The following is an 18,534-nucleotide window of genomic DNA, read 5'->3' on the forward strand; positions in this document are numbered from 1 at the left end:
GCATTTCTTTTGTTTTCTTTGCGCACGCTCTTCGCGACGAACAGTACAACTCCTACGGACCCGGAGGCCACTACGAACCGCACCACGACTACCTACTGGAGGGACTCACGGAGGAGCAGGTATGTTGGGCATCACCACGGAGGCGTTCGATATGCGTGCTCAAAATGATGAAAGTTACAGTGAAAGTTACGCTTAAGCATTAAAACGAAAACAACTGCCGTATCGCAGAATAAAAATGAAAAATTTAAGCATTTTGTATCGTTACCGATACCGCCTGCCACCAAATGTACGTGTGCATTGTCTGGTGCGCAAGGGTAGGGCTTACCGCGCGTGCGCAGTTCAGACGAAGTGGTTGCAGCAACGGTAATGGTAGCATGGCAACGTTACGCAATAACATTCTTTATGTTGTTCGTTTAACACACTCGTTTTTTTTTTTTGAACAACCCTAATCGCTTCCCTACCAGTAGGGAAGCAATTAGGGTGTTTCTGACTGAGAACATGACATAAGCCATATTTTAAAAAATAATTATAGGGTCTAACGTGCCAGAAGCGCGATTTCACTATGGCGCAGGGCGTAGTGGGACCTACGAATTAATTTTGACCCCCTGGCGTTTTTAACGTGCACCTAAATCTGAGTACACGAGCGTTCTTGCATTTCGCTTCCAGCGAAACGCGGCCGCCGCGGCAGGAATCCAACCCGCGACCTCGAGCTTATCAACGAGACGCCATAGCCACTGGACTACCGCAGTGGGTGACCAACCATAATCAAATATATGATTGTAGACATGATACATTAAGGGAGGCATACTTTTGCCGTCTAAGCCCAGAGGGCATACCCGAGGCCGTATGCCAGGTGTCGTTCAAAGAATTTCAGGTTTTTTTGCCGTACATTACACTGGAATGCGTTGCATGGCCTTTAACGCCTAATGCCGAGCTGCTTGTATATATTAAACTCCGAAATCTCTCCGAGTTTCACGATTTGAAGAATTTTGCGAACTTTAAGAACTCGGGAAAGTTCTCGGGCAGGCCATAGCGATGCTCTACGCCAGAAAAAGCGCAATATCTATAAACCGTGCATGCGGCTGGTGAGCCGGTTTCATAAATCCGCAAAATGTATGAGTCTAGGTACTGTGCGGTCATAGAGTAACGAAAAAAATCGCCATCGAGAGGCATATTTAGGAAACGATAGTAGTGTTAAGAATTGCAGGCTTTATATGTGCCCAGGCTGGTTAATCTACGAGTCTTCTCAAGAAGAATAAATAAACTTCATTTAAAGAGCCGCCACTTTGCTTTTAATGGCCTCAGGTTTCGGCTCGAAGTCCTTGGACTCGGGCGGCATCTTTTGAAACATTCGACGCGGTGTGCAGCAAGTTCCTGCAACATTCTGGCGGAAATTATCTGAAATTTATACCTGAGGTGGCTGACCGTCTGTGTGCGTGGCCATAAGCTAATGAAGTGAAGGCTGTATTATTTTCCATTGAAGCGTGGCTCGGCCCCAGGGCCGGACGGGTTGCCCTTAACCTTTTGGGCAGCTATTGGTGCCACTTTCGCTTCTCTTATTCGCCACATGCTTTGAGAACTTTGACTTCCCGGTTAGTTTTCGCGATGGGCGCATTGTGCTTATACCCAAGCACGATCCATCATCAGATTGTCCAGAGGAATGGAGGCCAATCACTCTTCTCAACGTTGACTACAATTCCTTTACAGCTGTTGCCACAACACGCTTGGGAAGCCCGATGTCTTCCTTAATAGGACGCCATCAGGCATGCTCGATCCCTGGCAAAGATTTACATAGTCTCTCGTCCGTTACGCGTGACAGAACGACGTATACGGCTGACCAGATTAGCGCATGGTCTCTTGGTTTCACTAGACCGAGAGAGGGCATTCGATCGCCTTGAAGACAGCGACATATTTAGCGTACTGACAGCGTTCGGCTTTTCATCAAATTTTGTTAAGCTTCTTAGGTATGCCTATTGAAATACTCGAAGTACATTGTTGCTTGAATATACGTGAAAGTGCACCATTTCCCGTTACTCGAGGTTTTCGTCAAGGGTGCCCTTGATCCGCAGTACTGTTTATGCTGAACCTTGAGCAATTTCTGCGCTCGGTACTGAGAGACCCTTTCGTGGGCGGCCTCCCACTGCCTGGTGGCGGTGTTGTAAAGGCGACAGCCTTCGCCGGTGACATCGCACTGTATCTCGGGAACGAAGACAGCTCATCCCGTGGGCTTCGAATTTTCACTGAGTGCGGAAATATTACAGGTTCCGCACTTAGTCTTTAAAAATGCACTTACTGGTTCATCGGTTCCCCACAGACACGATTAAGTCCCATTTTCCTTCTCCAAAAGAGCGATTCTTTTCGTATTTTAGGCATTGATTACATCTACATTGGCTTATCAGCATCTGAGTGGTTTTGAATTTTTGAAAATGTAAGACCAAATATTGAGGATTCTCAAGGGTATGATTTACCCCTATTAGAAAGACGTCAAGCAGCTCAGTCTATATTTTGCGGCCGTATTTGGCACATTTGTCACGTTGTATAGTCGTCATTACCAGTTACTAGGTCGTTGCAGTTCCGTCTTGGTTCCTTCATCTGGTCGGGCAGCACAGAAGTAGACTGTCGCGCGACGCTTGGGCAACCGCGCTCTCCTAATGGGCTCGCGTTCCTATCCGTCTCTGTTCGGTGTCATCTGCTCGCTCTGCGATTTCTGCTCCGCCTGTTGGAGCGTGATCAGTGTACCGAGCGGGAACTCGCCTGCTATTTCCTGGGCACAAAGATTCGCTACCTGTTGCCGGACCTACGCCTAAATATCGGGCCACAAGTAATGAATGCACCAGCGTTGTACTCTACGACAGTGGCATTTTATCGCCACGTACAACAGGTCCGTCCTGGTGTAAACGTCCACAAAAACCATGTCGGGGTTACAATGGCAGCCTTACTGCTTACTCTTGTTGCTCCAACACACTGCGTGCGTTTTCCAAATAATGTCTCGTGGGTTGCGATAACGGCATCCTTTCTGCCTGGCCATCTACGCGACTTCATGTGGCATCTAGGGTGGTAAGCGTTCCCAGCGCGTGACAGACTAGAGCGGTTGGGCATGGCACCATATTCGCTGTGTCCCAATGGACCTCTTCAAGAATCCAACAAGCACGTGCTGCCGCATTGCGTCGTTGCTGTATGGAATTTTGGAGGGATGTGCATGCTGGTTTCCGACCCCTTGCAGTTAACCGCTTTATCACATCTGGTCACTGCTGAAGTGGCCGCTTCGCGCAAGTTTTAATTGCTGCGGGGGCCTTTTGCCTCTGGCGTAACCGGGGAGAGGCAGTTGCCGCGGGACACTGTCATTGCGCTCTGTTTCCGCTTCTGGAGAGGCTCTAATACGAGCTACTGCAGTCTCTGTCAGAGGAGTTGTTCTTCCTTGGGGAAGAGGCGCTCCTTCGACAGTATTCACGCCGTTTCCTGTCGATGGCTGATTGACACATATGGCTTGATTTCGATCAGCCTAGTTCTTGTAGCCAGGCCATCAAAATGATTCATTGAATGTACCTAGTATGTACCTGCCCGTGATTTCCGTGTGTACGTGCTCTCGTATGCATGAAAATGTTTGTAATTGCACTTCTCCTAGCATCAGCTACGTAATTAGGTAAAGTGCCTCTGTCACATGATCACATCACCATCGTATATAACCTTCATGTACTTACATACATTCAACATATCATTACATATATTGTGACACTAGGTTTACGTGTAACTGTGTGTTTCTATTGGTCTAAATAGTGACGTGTGAGCAAGGTCATGTGGACTCGGACATTTCTGTGAAAACCTGCCGTGTATACACTGTTCAGTACTTTGTATGTGTAATCGTCCTGGTGTTTCGTGAGGGGAGAGGGCATCTCCGCGACGCCACGTCACCCTCGCTCTCGGTCTCGGAAGCCTGTGTTATCCGCACGTTCCTTGTCAGCGCAAGCCCTCGCCTTCGTTCTAATTGCGCCTCACTAAGGCCAAATCAAAACGCGCCAAGCGTCTCAACGCGCTCGCTTGCCCGCGAGGAGTTCATAACTCGAAGGACCGCTCAGCGGCGTTCAATTGCACATTAATGCTTTCGCATTAACAACTTATAAGTGCTTAGGTGTGCTCGGATGTTTTTAATTTTGATTATTGCAATGAGCAACTTTCCAATTACTACAAACTACAATTTGCAATTTTCCTTATTCTCTGTTTGTAAAACACAGAATATATGAAAGTATTGGGCGGCATTCTAAAATTTTTCGGAACCTTAGCGAAACATTCCGCTTTACCCGCATCGCCTATAGGAAAGAGACTAAGAAGGATCCACGACTCAAATCACGGCTGCCTGTTCCAATGGTTCACTACAGACAGCGGATGGGTTATCGCTTGTCGCGATCAGCACGCCGATCGTCGGTTGAAGCTATTTTGGCAAAGACAACGACGCAGTGCTTCCAGGGTTCTTCAGTGTATAAAGTTAAAGGCAAGCTGCATAAGAGAGAAGATTGTAGAGTAGATTATAGGGGTCAGGAACCGCACTAAATCGGTGATTTCAATTCGCTGGGAACCCCAGGCGCGTTATAGGCAACACTTATACGACACCTGCCAGATCTAAGATAAGATAAACGAGGCCGTCGTTCCCTATGCAAATTACTGCAATAGAATATTCTGGAGGGCGCTACAAGGCACCCCACGACTACCTGCTCGAAAGAATCACGGAAAAGCAGGTCGGAAACGTTGCGCAGTTGTACGTGCTCGATGTGATCAGTTACGGAAAGCTAGCGCATATGGAGTACAGTCACGATGTATATTTATTGCGATATAGTTAAAAAAAGAGGAAGAAAAGAAAATAAGGAGTGGATACGCGAAACCAGAAAACGACAGGAATTCTTTGCATCTGGAGACAGGGAAAAACACTTCTCTAGAGATTTCGACACCCGCTGCCACGATTTGCAATCTCGTGCAATAAAATCGAGATTATTTTAAATCCAGATAGCGTGAAATTAATTGATTTGCAGTCAATTAGCACGTCTCTTGTACCCGGACGCGGACGTATTAGAGAAATATCATCGCTAAATATAGAAGCTATTTTTCTCCAGCCCACCTGCGCTCTTCTCTTCCTTCCCGCTCCACAATTCAATTTCATTTTACTGCTTTTTCATTAGTGGTACATGTATATTGAAGTGCAACTACACTAGACAGAAAAATATATTTATTCTTCTCAGGTCATTTAGTTGTCATATATCTAGTCGCGTTGCTCTAACCACGTTGCATAGTTAGTGCCATAATTAGCCTGATCGTTATTGTTCATTGGATTCACAACTGGCCTTGGGATACAGGTCCAATCTGTTTTGTAAACATTGGAAAACTTTGTCTAGCTCAATAAACTAAAACAAGAATGCTAAACTCGGAGAACAATGGACCCTTAAAAATGTGGCTTCATACAGGTATGGGTAAATGTACCAGCTACGATATACCCAATAATGGCATTCTATAGTCTTACCTTGCAGCTTACGTTTTGAAACGCTTGCATGAGCCTGTCGTTATATCACCGGAAGTACATCTTCATCCAAAAATGACAATGTGCTAAAATGTTGTGGGGCGGCCTAACGCAACGGTGTAGAATACGGTGGTGAACTCGCGGAATTGTTTGCATGTAGGGGACACTGTCGTTCTCTCATTTGTGTACGTGCTTTCTTTTTTCTGTCTTTCTCTGTCCTCATTCTTCACTCAGCCTTAGAGCCCCAATTGTCCAGCCCTCAGCACTACTTACTCAAATATTGTTCCTCTGAAAGAGATCAACAGAGTAGAAAAAATTCTTGTTCTATACTGGTGTCTTTACCTCAGCAAAACAACACACACACACACACGCAGGTATGCACACGCACGCTTATCTAAAAAGTGCAACAGACATTTTGACAGTCCTCTACTAATCCATAAGGATTTTTTGGCTCGGCTGCTACTTCGTTTTTGCTTACGTATTTTGCTAGCTTATGCATGTCTACCCATCGCTATCAATCGTTTACTATTACACTATAATAACGATTACATGTGTTAATTTGACCAATTATGCATTTATTTTGCAGATATAACGCGTCACGAGACGGACAGATTGTGCTGAGATACTCGCCAAAGAATGCTTACGCATTACTGTAGGACTTAAGGAAACTAAGGAAATGAAAGAAAGTCTCTTAATGTCATTTCGACTTGAACCGGGTGTGATGTAAACTCAGGCCAAAGCAACTTTCACTCCCATGAATGTAATGTGGCTCACACAGACATCTGCCTACCACGCTGCGGTCCATGGTTCAAATCCCGGTCAGAAGTATTTTTTTCTTACGCTACCAATCATCTACTACTACACTTTTAAAACTATTACATTTATTAACTTGATCAATTATTCATTTATTTTCCAGATATAAGGTGTCACGGGACAGACCGATTGTGCAGGGGTACTCGGCAAACAATGATAACGTACGCTACGGTCCATGGTTTGAATCCCGGTCAGAAGTACTTTTTTTTTCTAACGCTACCAATATTCTACTATGACACTACTATAACGATTACACGTGGTAACTTGACCAATCATGCATTTATTTACAGCTTTAAGCCATCACGGGACCGATAGATTTTACTGAGGTATTCGCCAAAGAATGCTTCCTCATTAAAACGGCGTCGCCAACAGCCGACTAATCAGAAACAAGACCGGCTTTTCCAACAGGTCTGCGAGTACACCTGTGGTCCCGGAAATCGAAATCCAAGTTACACTCTCGGAAGAAATACGTGTGCATAATCATGGAGCTTTTCAGCGGCTTTGCGGTACAGAACGTGGTATCAATCAATAAATTGCCGAGTGCGAGTGACCGTAATTTAGAAAGAAAGAAAGAAAGAAAGGAAGGAAGGAAGAAAAAGAAAGGTCGGCCAGTGGTTTATTGCGGACCGGTGTCCGAATTATTTATCCAAGCAGAGAGTGGGACAGATACTGGCCCTGTCAAGCAGGAAGATTTCTCCACAATGTCGGCAGACTTAAGGAAAGAGAGAGAGAGAGAGAAAGAAAAACAGTCGTTTCAAAAACTTAAACAGGTCAGTTTCGTTATTCTTACAGAGCGATCAACTTTGCAGTAATGGAGACATATCAGGCTGTCACGATTGCGTTCGTGACGGCGTACCGATTGGAATCTGTGCTCAAGGTGCGAGTGAAAGGAAGCAAGACTGATCAGATTGTGGTTGCCGCTTCAAAATGAGAGCGTTCGTTTCTTTTCTCTTTTTTTTTTTTTTTTGAAAGTTGACATTCGCACTAGCTTAATCACTTCGCGCCTTGGCACCGTTACGACGATAACGGCACGTGGAATCCAGATCTGAGAACGATAAACCGCCCTAGACTGGGCGAAGCAAGAATTATAGCGATGAGCATCATCACTGCGGATGAAGTGTCATTTCAGTGCAGTTCACTCAGTTAAGTTTAGTTCAATCTGCGGTTCCACTATATTACAGGCAATTTCTTCGTCATTGCGCAATTCCTAGTTTTTTTTTTTTTTTTGAGCAAACCTGCTTGAAACATTCAAGTTTTCGACACCCCTTCTATGCAGTTGCTCGCGGCAAAGACACTTCTAAATTTCCTAACAGCCACAGAAACTCGGCGACTCAATGTAAACAGCTTTTAATACGAGCGCTTGTTTCGGCACAATGCAGATGCGAGTTCGTATACACCGAATGTCGCTTAAGTTTTAACCAATTTACATCTGGAAAACACGTTAATTCAATCATACAGACTTTACAACTCCTTTAAATCTACAACCTCTACGACCTCATTTAAAGTTCGTGCAATTGCAGCGAAATTTTATACCGCGTATAAAAGCTCCGTCCCTGGCATTAGGCGCAGAGCAACCTCCATGCAAAATTTTGCTTTTGCGATACAAGTGGATACGTTTGCATTAGCCTCGCATTAATCGACGTTTTTGATACCGAGAACTCAAGAAAAAAAGAAAGACGCCACCGTTACTGCTCGCCGGAAATGACGTGAACCCACACGGCTGAAAAAAAAAAAAAAGAAAAAAAAAACGTCCGCCTGTGCGCTTGCATGGCCTTATATATGGTCGAATAATAGGAACCCAACAAATGTGGTTTTCGTATCCCACCTGCAGCCAGTTAATTTTTAATACACTTTCATTTTCATTTATTTTTAATTTCTTTACCTTCTAGAAGAACTACAGTGAATTTCTCCTATGCTGTCCTTCGATCATGTCACTGTTTTGTGGAAGCGCTTCCTATGATATGACTAATAAAAATTAGGCCGTGCAGTTTTCTTTCTTCTCGTTCATATATACACGAGTAGTTTCGATCATGGCACGACCAAAACACAAGGAATAAAAAGTTGCTTTTTCGCACGCGTGACCGCTTTTCCCACTGTTAATATGCGTGAGACCCACTACGGTTCCTTCGATTATATATATATATATATATATATATATATATATATATATATCTATATATATATATATATATATATATATATATATATATATATACAGGGTGTTTCAGCGAACACTTTCAAAAATTATTTAAGGTTGCCTGTGGCAGATAGCCCAATTCTAGTTAATAAGCTGGTCTACTCGAAGATGCGGACATTACTTTAACAAGAAATTGAAATGCATAATCGAATAATTAACAGAAATTCACAAATTAATTTTTTAACTAATTACCTGCTGGCCCATATTGCAAAGTACAAATTGTAGCCGTGGAGTTCGCAAGGCGGATATACTTAGAATTAATTGTCAGGATGACACCAGTTTCGAGATATTAATTCCCGAACTTTGCGGAAAAATGCATTGGCGTTTATATATATGTGTGTGTGTGTGTGAAAGTTCCAAAACTACACATGGAATACCACTCTCAAGACTGTTGAGTTTACGACGACACCTCCCGTTGTGCCATCATAGTATAATGTCTATATGTATATACACTATTTCGCCAAATTGAAATTTCATTGCGGTTGGCCTCTTAAGCTATGCCACATATTGCTTTCTATATCCCGTGTAATGCACAAAGAGGGAATTTCATTTTTTCAAGACTTATACACATATATTATCTTCTTTTCTATTTCTACTTTCTTTTTACCTTGAGCTGCCCCTCGAGAACGTCACATGCTCAGCGCAGTTGAGAATCCGCAGCACCATCTCCTTGCAAGAAAGCAAGAAGAAATAAAAGAATAATACTGGGAAGACGAGGGAACGAACTGAGACGCGAGTGCACCGAGTGAAAGCGACGGCCCCGTCATTGTTAATGTTTCTTATGTCCATTGCTTTTCTGCGTCATTGACGCCAAACGTGAATGCGCGCTCTGTGGAGCGAGCTCTTCGCTTTTCACTACTGTATGCCAAACTGCGTCTGCATGAAGCTAACACGCTTTTGTGTGTGCGCCTTAGAAATGCGAAATCATTTCTACGCCTACCCAATACGAAAACCCGCTCGTCCGTTCGTCCGTCCGTCAGTCAGTCCGTCCGTCACGTAAGACGATCGCTTTCAAGACAGGGCCCGCGAGCAGCGAGCGAATTGACGTTCGTGCTGCCTCTCGATTCAATGCCAAGTAAGCGACGTCCCCATCACAGATCGTTTTCAAGATAGGGCCCGCGCGTCTCGCTTCAACGCGAACTAAGCGGCGAGAACACAACTGCACACGAAGCTGTCAGAACTCGCCGCACTCTGTCCCCATCGCAGATCACATTTAAGATATAGGGCCCGCGCTGCCGCGCCATACACAGCCGCCGCCGGGGTACGGTTGGTCAGGATTCATAATGGTGTGACGGGGATGAATAAGGCGCTAAAGAGTGACAACGGCTTATAATGATCGGAATGTCACCAGCGCACCTGGCACCACTACCTGCAGTATTAGCTTGCGTCGTCAATTCACCTTGCACCGCCATCCGTAGCAGTTCGCGTCACCGCAGCTCTGCCGTTCATGCCGGTCCGATCAAGTTTCAGATCATTAATAATGACACCGGGCAGAGTGGAGATGAGCAAGTGGCACAATGCATAGGCATACTTCATCCTCGATCAACCGCACCGGTGCGCACCGACCATCCTCGATCACCGGAAGCGCACCCGGTAGGGCGGTTTTCCGTTGCCCCGTCTCGCACCGAGAAAATCGGCGGTGCGCCGGGGTGCAATCCCAGCAAGCACTGCGGGACGCGCGCGCACCGCCGACTGCGGAACCGCGCACGCGGTTGCACGGAGTTGATGGAGTTAACTAGTCGAGATGTCGGCAATGAGAAAGGAAGCGCTGCTAGTTGCCGCAATCGATGAGCTTTTTTCATTTCGTCTGACAGTGAAGACGACATGCTGATCGACCTCGTCCAAAAACCATGTGGTGAAGAGTGGCCGAAAGTGGACAGCTTCGTTGAACGGGTCGTCAGGCGCCTCGACGACACCGGAGTAGGGAGATTATTTGGCTCCCCATCTTTGTGCTACTAGAACTTGCTGGAAGCGGGCCGCAGAAGCGCACCGCGCTGTGTTACTGACAATACGCTCGACTCCCCGCGCGTGCGTTGCTAAAAACGAATACTTACTCGCCATAAAATCGTTAATTTCATCCACCGACATCGCCACATTATGTCTCTTGCCATTAACTATAAAATCCATTGGTGTTTACTTGTAACCAGGTATGTCGGAGCACGCAGTTTGACAAGGTTCGAGTGCTTGCCGCGTATCCTCTGCACCTGCAAACAATAAAACGTGCGCGCGCGCGTTTTGCGCACGTTTTGCGCGCCAGGGGCAAAGTGGCGCTTCATGCAAGCATCTGCACGGGGTGCAGTTTTGTCCTCGATGTTGACCCTCCGCAGTGCGCCACCACCGCGGTGCACAGCGCACCATTCTGGTTTCGGGGCAACCCCGGGGCAAGGTGATCGAGGGCGCTATAACACAACTCTCAGAGAAGATTCTGTGTGGATTTTTTACAGCGAAGCTCATTATGGCTAGGGTTCCGTGGATTTTTCATGTGCGTCAACTAAAACTCAGGTCTACGCTCGCGCCGTCCTCTTTTTGTCGTCTTTCCAAGCGCTTGCGTGCCTAGTTTCCTTCCGCTCTCCCGGGGTAACGGTGCCGTCGCGCGTGCCTACTTTCCGCCGAGTGGCGGTCCCGTCGCGCGTGTACAGTTTCCTCAGGCTCCTCGAGACAGCGATAGTCGTCCGCGCGAATGTACCTGCGTCTTAGTGATGCGTTCTCTGCACGCGACGTTCGTCTTCTTATCTGGCTTGCGGCATGCGCTTAGCGTTTTGGGCACGATCTTCATCGGTGGCGTTTCCCGCCCGCCGCCACCGCTGGCATTCTCATTGCCGTTCCCGCCGTTGCTCTTCGTAGGCGCGTAGCTCTTCGCCTACGAACTTGATCACGTCAAGTTCTGTTTCGTCACGGCGACCACCGATGAGGGCAATAAATGTGTTCGTACCTTTGTTCAAATTTATTTGTCACGTCTGTGTCTTGTGTTAAACTAACTCACTGGTCATCCACCTTCACAGAGTGGAATGGTTCATGATTTTTTTTCTTCTGTTCAGTTGTTCTTTTTGGTCTGAAATCTTCTGTTCTTTCCTCCCGGCTCACGCAGCAAGAAGAAGTAGACGAAGAGGATAAGAAGTCTGGAGACCGCATCGCCACCTTCATGTTTTACGTGAGTTTACGGCAACCAGCCTCGCACTGCTTGACATGCGTGAATCGTGGCGCAAAAAGAGTGCCGCTCGGTTCACTTTCTCGCAGTCTCGGCAGAGTATTTTTCTTTCTTGCTTGCTTTTCCTTACAGTATGAAAAAAAGACAGCATTGCGGCTGAGAATTTACGGCTTTCAAAGATCTCGCCTAGACAACGGCAGTCAAACACATTTACTTAACTGCGGCATGTTTCCGAGCCAAACTATTTAATAGAGAATTTAGTTTCCCCGTAAACGTATCACCGTTCGCGCAATATCGGGTTACCGAAGCCACAATGGTGGCTTCGGTAACCCGATAGCGGCCACAATGGTGGCGACATCTCTGGACGCAGAATTTATTACCAAGGCGCACACAAACCGAATAGTGCAATGACCTACCGTATTCTACTGAACTAACGGTGTAAGACATTGGTTATATTTTCATAGTCGTTAAAGCTCCGTCCTTTTATGGGTTTGCTTCGACGAGAACAATCACCAAAGACAAACATGATTTAAATGCATTGTAGTTGGACAAAGTGTCACAAGATGTCGCTAGCGGATATGCGGCTGCCGAACGCGGCTCCTGTAACCAAGTAATGCGTAATGGTAGAAGTTTATCGCTAAGAAGTTTACGGTAAGAAGTTTACAAACTCAAACTCTGTTATGTGAAATACATTTCAGTGCTTGTGAAATGTACAATTATTTCGTATTTAGCGGTTTTGCTGTCTGCTTTCGTCGAGTTTAGCATTCGTAGTTAAAAGAATGTTCCAGTCTTACGCCACATTAAAAATTTCACCTTTGTGGCAGTGCGGACTGTAATGACGCCCTTCCAGGTTTCTTTTTAACGTAGCTTTCAATAGCTAGATAAGACCTAACGAGCCGTGAAATACAACTTATGAAGAGCACCGAAGTACTAATGATGAAAATGGTACTTTGGTGCTTTTAACCGCTTGACCCTGTTCATCCCTAAAAGCGAATACCTGATTTCTCAAAACGCGAAGATAAAAAGAGGGGCTTCTAGCCAACGCACAGTCTTAGCTCGGTCATTCGCTACCCTTTTTTGGGGGGAAGGGGGGAGAGGGGCGGCGGGGTAGAGCAGTGAGGGTGGGGAGAGTGAACTACGCGTACATAAAAACGCTGGTAAAGAAAACAGTTGCTCCCTTGATTAGGACAAGTCCCCTTGTCGAAAGGTTGGCTGCAGCGACATTCCTCGTCCTAATATTGGTAATCACTTCCTTAATGACTGTTGTAATGTTCCATTTCATGGACCGTATCTACCAGAAGTAGTAAACAATACGTAATTTTTTTTTTTCGATTGTCGCTTCTCTTTCTACTCTTTCTCGAAGGCGGCCCTCGCCTTTTGATGGTTGTTATAACTGTGTATAACGTTATAACTGTGCTGCCGTAACAAATCACCCTTTTTTGTTTTTCACCGTAACAGCTTTCAGACGTGAGTTTGGGAGGTTCGACTGTGTTCCCCTACGCCAAGGCCGGCGTCTCTCCTCGAATGGTAAGAGTCGATTGATCAGTCTATTTTACGTGGCAAAAAGGTCGTAAGAAAATGTTTGCAACACACCCGGACTCATAGAAGAGAACATTCGTTTATCTGGAAATTTGTCAAAGGTCTCCTAACTGAATAGAAAACAGCAGAGCTGAGAAATGCTCTTCTGAGAAAGGCGTAATGTAGCATTACATTTACCATCAACTATAATATGTTATAGCAAAGATCGTAGTCAGCTGTACAAACTCTATGGTATTCTTTTCTTTTACATTTGCGTACTGTGAAAGCACAGAGTTTTTTTTTTTTCATAACGCTACTTGCATTTTCTTCCTATCACATTTTCAAAACTATTTTGAGCTTGAAATAATCGCCGCATCTAGCGCGTATTTCTTCTTTTGGCAAAGCGTTACATTTTAAGGTAACAGAATTCCATGAATGTGCAAGTGCATGGCGCAGACCGGACGCAAAAGAAATGTGCTACGTACCTATACACAGAAGGATAGCTTGGAAGAATTGCTTGGAACCGTGTAGAACATAAGGCTCCTCATGATGTAATCCGAAGTGATGTTTACGAATGCCTTTTGTAAAGCTCTGCTGCAAGAAAAGAAACACCCGTGTTGCAAAGAACGACAAAGTTGAAAATTCGAAAAGAGTTGGTTCACGTACCTATACAGTGCGCTTTCTTGCTGGAAAGTAGTAATACACTAAACACACAAGGACCGACGCGCGAAGTCGTGATGGCACCCCATCGTTGTGCTTTTTCAAAGAATATAGAGGACGCCACGGGCTCAATAGCTAACGTTAGTCACGCTGTTAAACGTAAAAAAAAAGTAAACACGGTGCAAGACACGATTACAAGACCTACGGTGTTCTGTCGTCAGAGGTCGGACGATTGAACACCGTATGTCTTAAAATAGTAAATATAGCGCCGTGTTTTTTATCTTCTTTATTTTCGTTGAACAGCTTGGCCAAACTTAGCGGTGACACCGTATATAAACATTTTCGGCAAGTCTCCTTTATTCCATGCTGCAAATCAAGCCGAAACAATTAAAAAAATAAGTTACAGTGACGTTTCATTTCGTGAACGCGGGGGACTTGCAAGCGTATGGGTGCTATCTCACAAACGACGCTATCAGTCTTCAGTGCGCCTAGACACCTACACTGTCCGCATCGCAGATCGTATTCAAGACAGGGCTCGCGCTGCCGCAGTAGCCGCCGCAGTAGAACGCCCCCTTGTAAGCATTCGCATGCTAAGTAAATTAACAAGAATGGTGTCAGCGCGTAAAGGCAAACATGAACACATCACATTCGATGACCGCGGACACTTGCTGTCAGAACGCTGGCTTGAGGAATCGCTGCAGCAGCAGCGAGTGAAGTGATCTTCGTGTTGTCTATCGCTTCAACGCAAACTGAGCGGCGAGAGCACAGCACGCGCAAAGCTACGAACCGTCGGCCCACGGGATCTAAAGCTCAAATATCTATGCACTGCCCGTACAAGAGCCCAACGGATACTGATGAGAACGAAAGGCGACCCACCAATGAAGACAGTATATAACAGAATTAACGCAGTGATTCGACGTTATACGAGGAAACTAAGAAGAGATCAATGGGCAGCATTTTGTGCAAGACTATCGGTCTTCACGCCTGTTCCAAGGATATGGTGGGTCGTTAATAACCTTGCTGAAAACTTTCGACCAAACAAGCCATTTGAAGCCCTAGCATTGAAGTTAGGCAAGACGCTCGCTTGTCTTGCGAATGCCTTCGCCCAAGTAGACTCTTCTGAAGGTGAGCCGGCACAACCAACCCGCCTCCGCCACTATCGTCGTCTCTGATGGATGCTCCTTTCACACTGAAGGAGTTGGAACTACCTATGAGCAGCCTCCGGTGTCGCTATGCATTGGGACTTGACCTTATAAGCAATGAGATACTGACTAACCTACCAGTTGAGAGACGACGGGATTTGCTGATATATTTTAAACAAGTGTGGGCGAGAGGGGATATCCCATATTTATGGAAGGTAGGTAGCATGGGCGGAACCGGTTCTTTAGCCTGGAAAGAATCCTGCAGCTCTGGATTCGTGCACACCGTTATCGCTGACCTTCTGTGCAGCCAGGCTAATAGAGAAGATAGTGGGCACAAGACTCACTTGGTTCGTCAAGCAGGATGGGAAACCACCTTAGTGCATGACTGCATTTCGGCAACGTCTAAGTGCTCAAGAGAATGTGCTGGACCTGCTAAGTGGCATAGAACATACGGGGGGGGGGGGGGGGGGTCTATTGACACTTGCTGTTTTTATGGACGTTTCCAAGGCTTACGACTATGTGTCTCAAAAATCGATCATCAGCCAGTTACAAGATCTATGCGTAACGGGTCATCTTTTGCATTTTACACATACGTTTCTCAATGATCGCCGCATCAGTGCCTCTTGGCGACACTTTGAGCATTGAAATAGGTATATTTGGCGGCATACCACAGAGGCGCCTTTTATCTCCCTTATTATTTAACATCGCTATAGCCAGTCTCCCGAGAATACTAAATCATCAAACAGCAGTGAAGGTGTCTATATATGCCGATGGTATCTGCATATGGGGCTCCGGCTACCAGCAGCGTCGCTTCACACGAATCGACCAGGGAGCAGTAAATGCCATTCAGGGCCACTTTGAAACGCTTGGCTTATCACTATCAGCAGAGAAATCATCATTCATGCTATTTCCTGATCGATCTAAATATCTACACGCTTGAAGCTGAATTTAGACGGATACCAGATTAGACAAGTCACCAGCATCCGATTTTCTTGGCATTACGTTGAACCATAGGCTACTCTGGCGCCGCGCTGTTGACCACATTGTGGTGTCATCGTCACAGAGGCTACATGTGCTCAAACGAGTCGCTGGCATACGCTGGGACAACCAGCCGACGTCGATGCTACGGCTTCACACAAGGTTGGTTACCAATCGGATCATATACCAGCTACGTCGACGTCACCCTCAGATTGTCAATACGTGCACTTAGAAGCCGTACACAGAAAAGGTCTTCGACATTGCCTGAGAGTGCCTCAGCCGGCATCAAACAAAAAGCTGAGTCACACCCTCTGCGACTTCAGGCTTCCCAGACTCTCGTGACCCAGCTAGTACGTTTGAGTGACTCTTCGCCCGTCTTCGCCCAGCAAAGAATTCTTAAGATGTATAGGTAACAGGCCATGCTCACACTTTTATGCAGCTCCGAATGCGCTTGCAGTCGTAGGACTGCGCTGCTCGAAACAGAGGGAGAAGGTAGACCCGTCCTGAACATTCGAAGATATCACATGTAACTTAAGGGTACCACGATTGCAGTCAAAGAGCTGCATTCCATATGCAGAATTCAAGTCCCTAGTTCTGGAACATTTGATGCGACTTAACTGATTCACCTACAAGTATATACAGGTGGCTCTGTCAAAGTAGATGAAGACCGCTGCGCAACTACATTTTTATTCCCCCTCTGAGATATACGTTGTCTGGCCGTCTGGACTGTATGTCCTCGTCGTCAGTTGTGGATGGCGTGGAAATAGCTGCTGCTCTGCACAAATCAAAGACTTTGCCGCCACAAAGTGTGGTTCTCCTTGCGGACTGAAACGCCCCGTTGCAAGAACTTTACCGTGCTATACCGTTCATCAAGTTCCCGCGCAAATCACTTGCCCCGTGAAAGAACTCGGCAATAAAGGCTTCACTGTAAAGTTTCAGTGGGTTCCCTCCTAACACTGGAATTGCTGGCAAAAGAGACGGTGATGCTTTTGCATACTCAGCGCTCTATCATGCTTCCAAAGTCAAGGCCCCAAAGAGTAATGAAGCTGCAAAATTTGACATTCGAAATCACTTTGGGCTACTTTGGTTCCCACCCCATATGCCCTGCGTAACCAAGAGATTTCATCCAGAGGAAGCTTCACTTCTATATCGAATAAGGACAGGATCTGCTAGTACACAAGCATGGTGATATAAAAAGGGGCGTATCGATTCTCGGAACTGTGCGGCATGCGACGAGACAGAAGACAATAAACACTTTCTGTTATAGTGCCCGAAATTCCAAGATAAATGGGACGCTCTCCGCATGCGAACTTCCGGACCTTCTGGAACAGGAGGTTCCGCATGCGTACCTGCTGCACATTGCGTTTCCACGAAGGATCAGTTATAGCCCGCAAATAAACTTCACGTATACATGTGGAGAAACATCGCCGTGATATTGCAAGAGACGCTCTGGCGGAGTAATTACCGGCCTTGATCGCCAGGCTAAACCCCCCTGTTGCTACAACCCACCGCCACCACCATTCACCCATTTACTCCGGAACAATGAGTTTTATAGGTTATAATAACCATTTCCTCAATTTGCACTTAAATTTGATATTTGTGTTGCACTCACTGTGATAGTCATGACATAGTGCTCATTTATATTACACCGGCAGTCTTCAAAACCGTTCATGGCGGCGATTGGTAGTGATTGTAATATTGCTACCTTTCACTGATAATAATCCTGCTGATGCTTATTCGCTTACCTTTAAATTACGGTGCCTAAGTATAAAGCGAACGGCCTAGTTAAACTTCACTCAAATATGACGACACGACTCTCTGTACCCTGCGAAGTTGACTACGCATTCGTAAGGGCAGTGTCTTTATCGGCAAACACCCAAACTGGTACAGCAGGATAATTATGGAGGTCAGATCAAGATCAAGAAAACGACTACGGATATCCCTGGGCTTGTGACCTGAAGAGAGTCGGCAGGAACTGTCGATGGCAATTGTCACGTCTAAACCGGCAAACGTTCCTCGCGTACGCCTGGTTTGAAAGCAATAAGAGCTATTAAAAAAACAAAACAAAGTGACGATGATAAAAGCCCGGAACCAACTCGATAGAAATTGAAGCAGTTAGAACGTACAAGGCGAAAACAGATTTTAGAATCACGAGGCTTGTTTGACTGACAGCTGACGCCCAAGGAAGAAACACGGATGACCGGGGTCCTGTCGTCCGCTTGACAAGCGTTCTCACACATCGGTCTAGACAGCGCTAACGTGGCGAGGACTTCAACTTTCATGGCCTTCCCGGTGTTTCCCCTTTTCCGTTTCCTTATCGCGACCACTGTGACAGGAAGCTCACACGATGACCTCCCGCTTCACAAAATTACAACGAGCTCCCCTTCCATTTTGCACAGTTATATTAAGCATGAAATGCTTTCAGCACCTCTTGTCGGCGACCTTCAAGCGACCTTGAGCCAAAAGCCAGAGCCGTTATCCGGGCCCTCAAACGAGAACATCGCTGCGAGAACAAAACGAGATCATCCGGGCAACCAGCCAAAAGTTAAGAAAACGTGGTCTCTGCCCCCCA

The 18,534-nt window shown here is 46.0% G+C and overlaps 1 protein-coding gene across 6 annotated transcripts in view; it reads left to right on the forward strand.

Moving 5' to 3' along the window:
• LOC119465735 (prolyl 4-hydroxylase subunit alpha-2) overlaps positions 1-18,534 on the forward strand; it is a 253,637-nt gene that overhangs the window by 26,612 nt on the left and 208,491 nt on the right. For 2 of the 6 annotated variants that reach the window (XR_007464052.1, XM_049657519.1), the window contains exons 9-11: positions 45-119; positions 11,605-11,667; positions 13,123-13,191. The exons of 3 other annotated variants lie outside the window; for them this stretch is intronic. Coding sequence is in view for 2 of the 3 variants with exons in the window: in XM_049657519.1 (XP_049513476.1) it covers positions 45-119; positions 11,605-11,667; positions 13,123-13,191 (207 nt within the window). In the remaining variant the exon portion in view is untranslated. Of the gene's footprint in view, positions 1-44; positions 120-6,092; positions 6,462-11,604; positions 11,668-13,122; positions 13,192-18,534 lie in introns of those variants that run through there. One more of the 6 variants, XM_049657522.1, reaches the window with a different exon arrangement.

Source organism: Dermacentor silvarum, chromosome 10, assembly GCF_013339745.2.
Source record: "Dermacentor silvarum isolate Dsil-2018 chromosome 10, BIME_Dsil_1.4, whole genome shotgun sequence".
Classification (NCBI taxonomy): Eukaryota; Metazoa; Arthropoda; class Arachnida; order Ixodida; family Ixodidae; genus Dermacentor; species Dermacentor silvarum.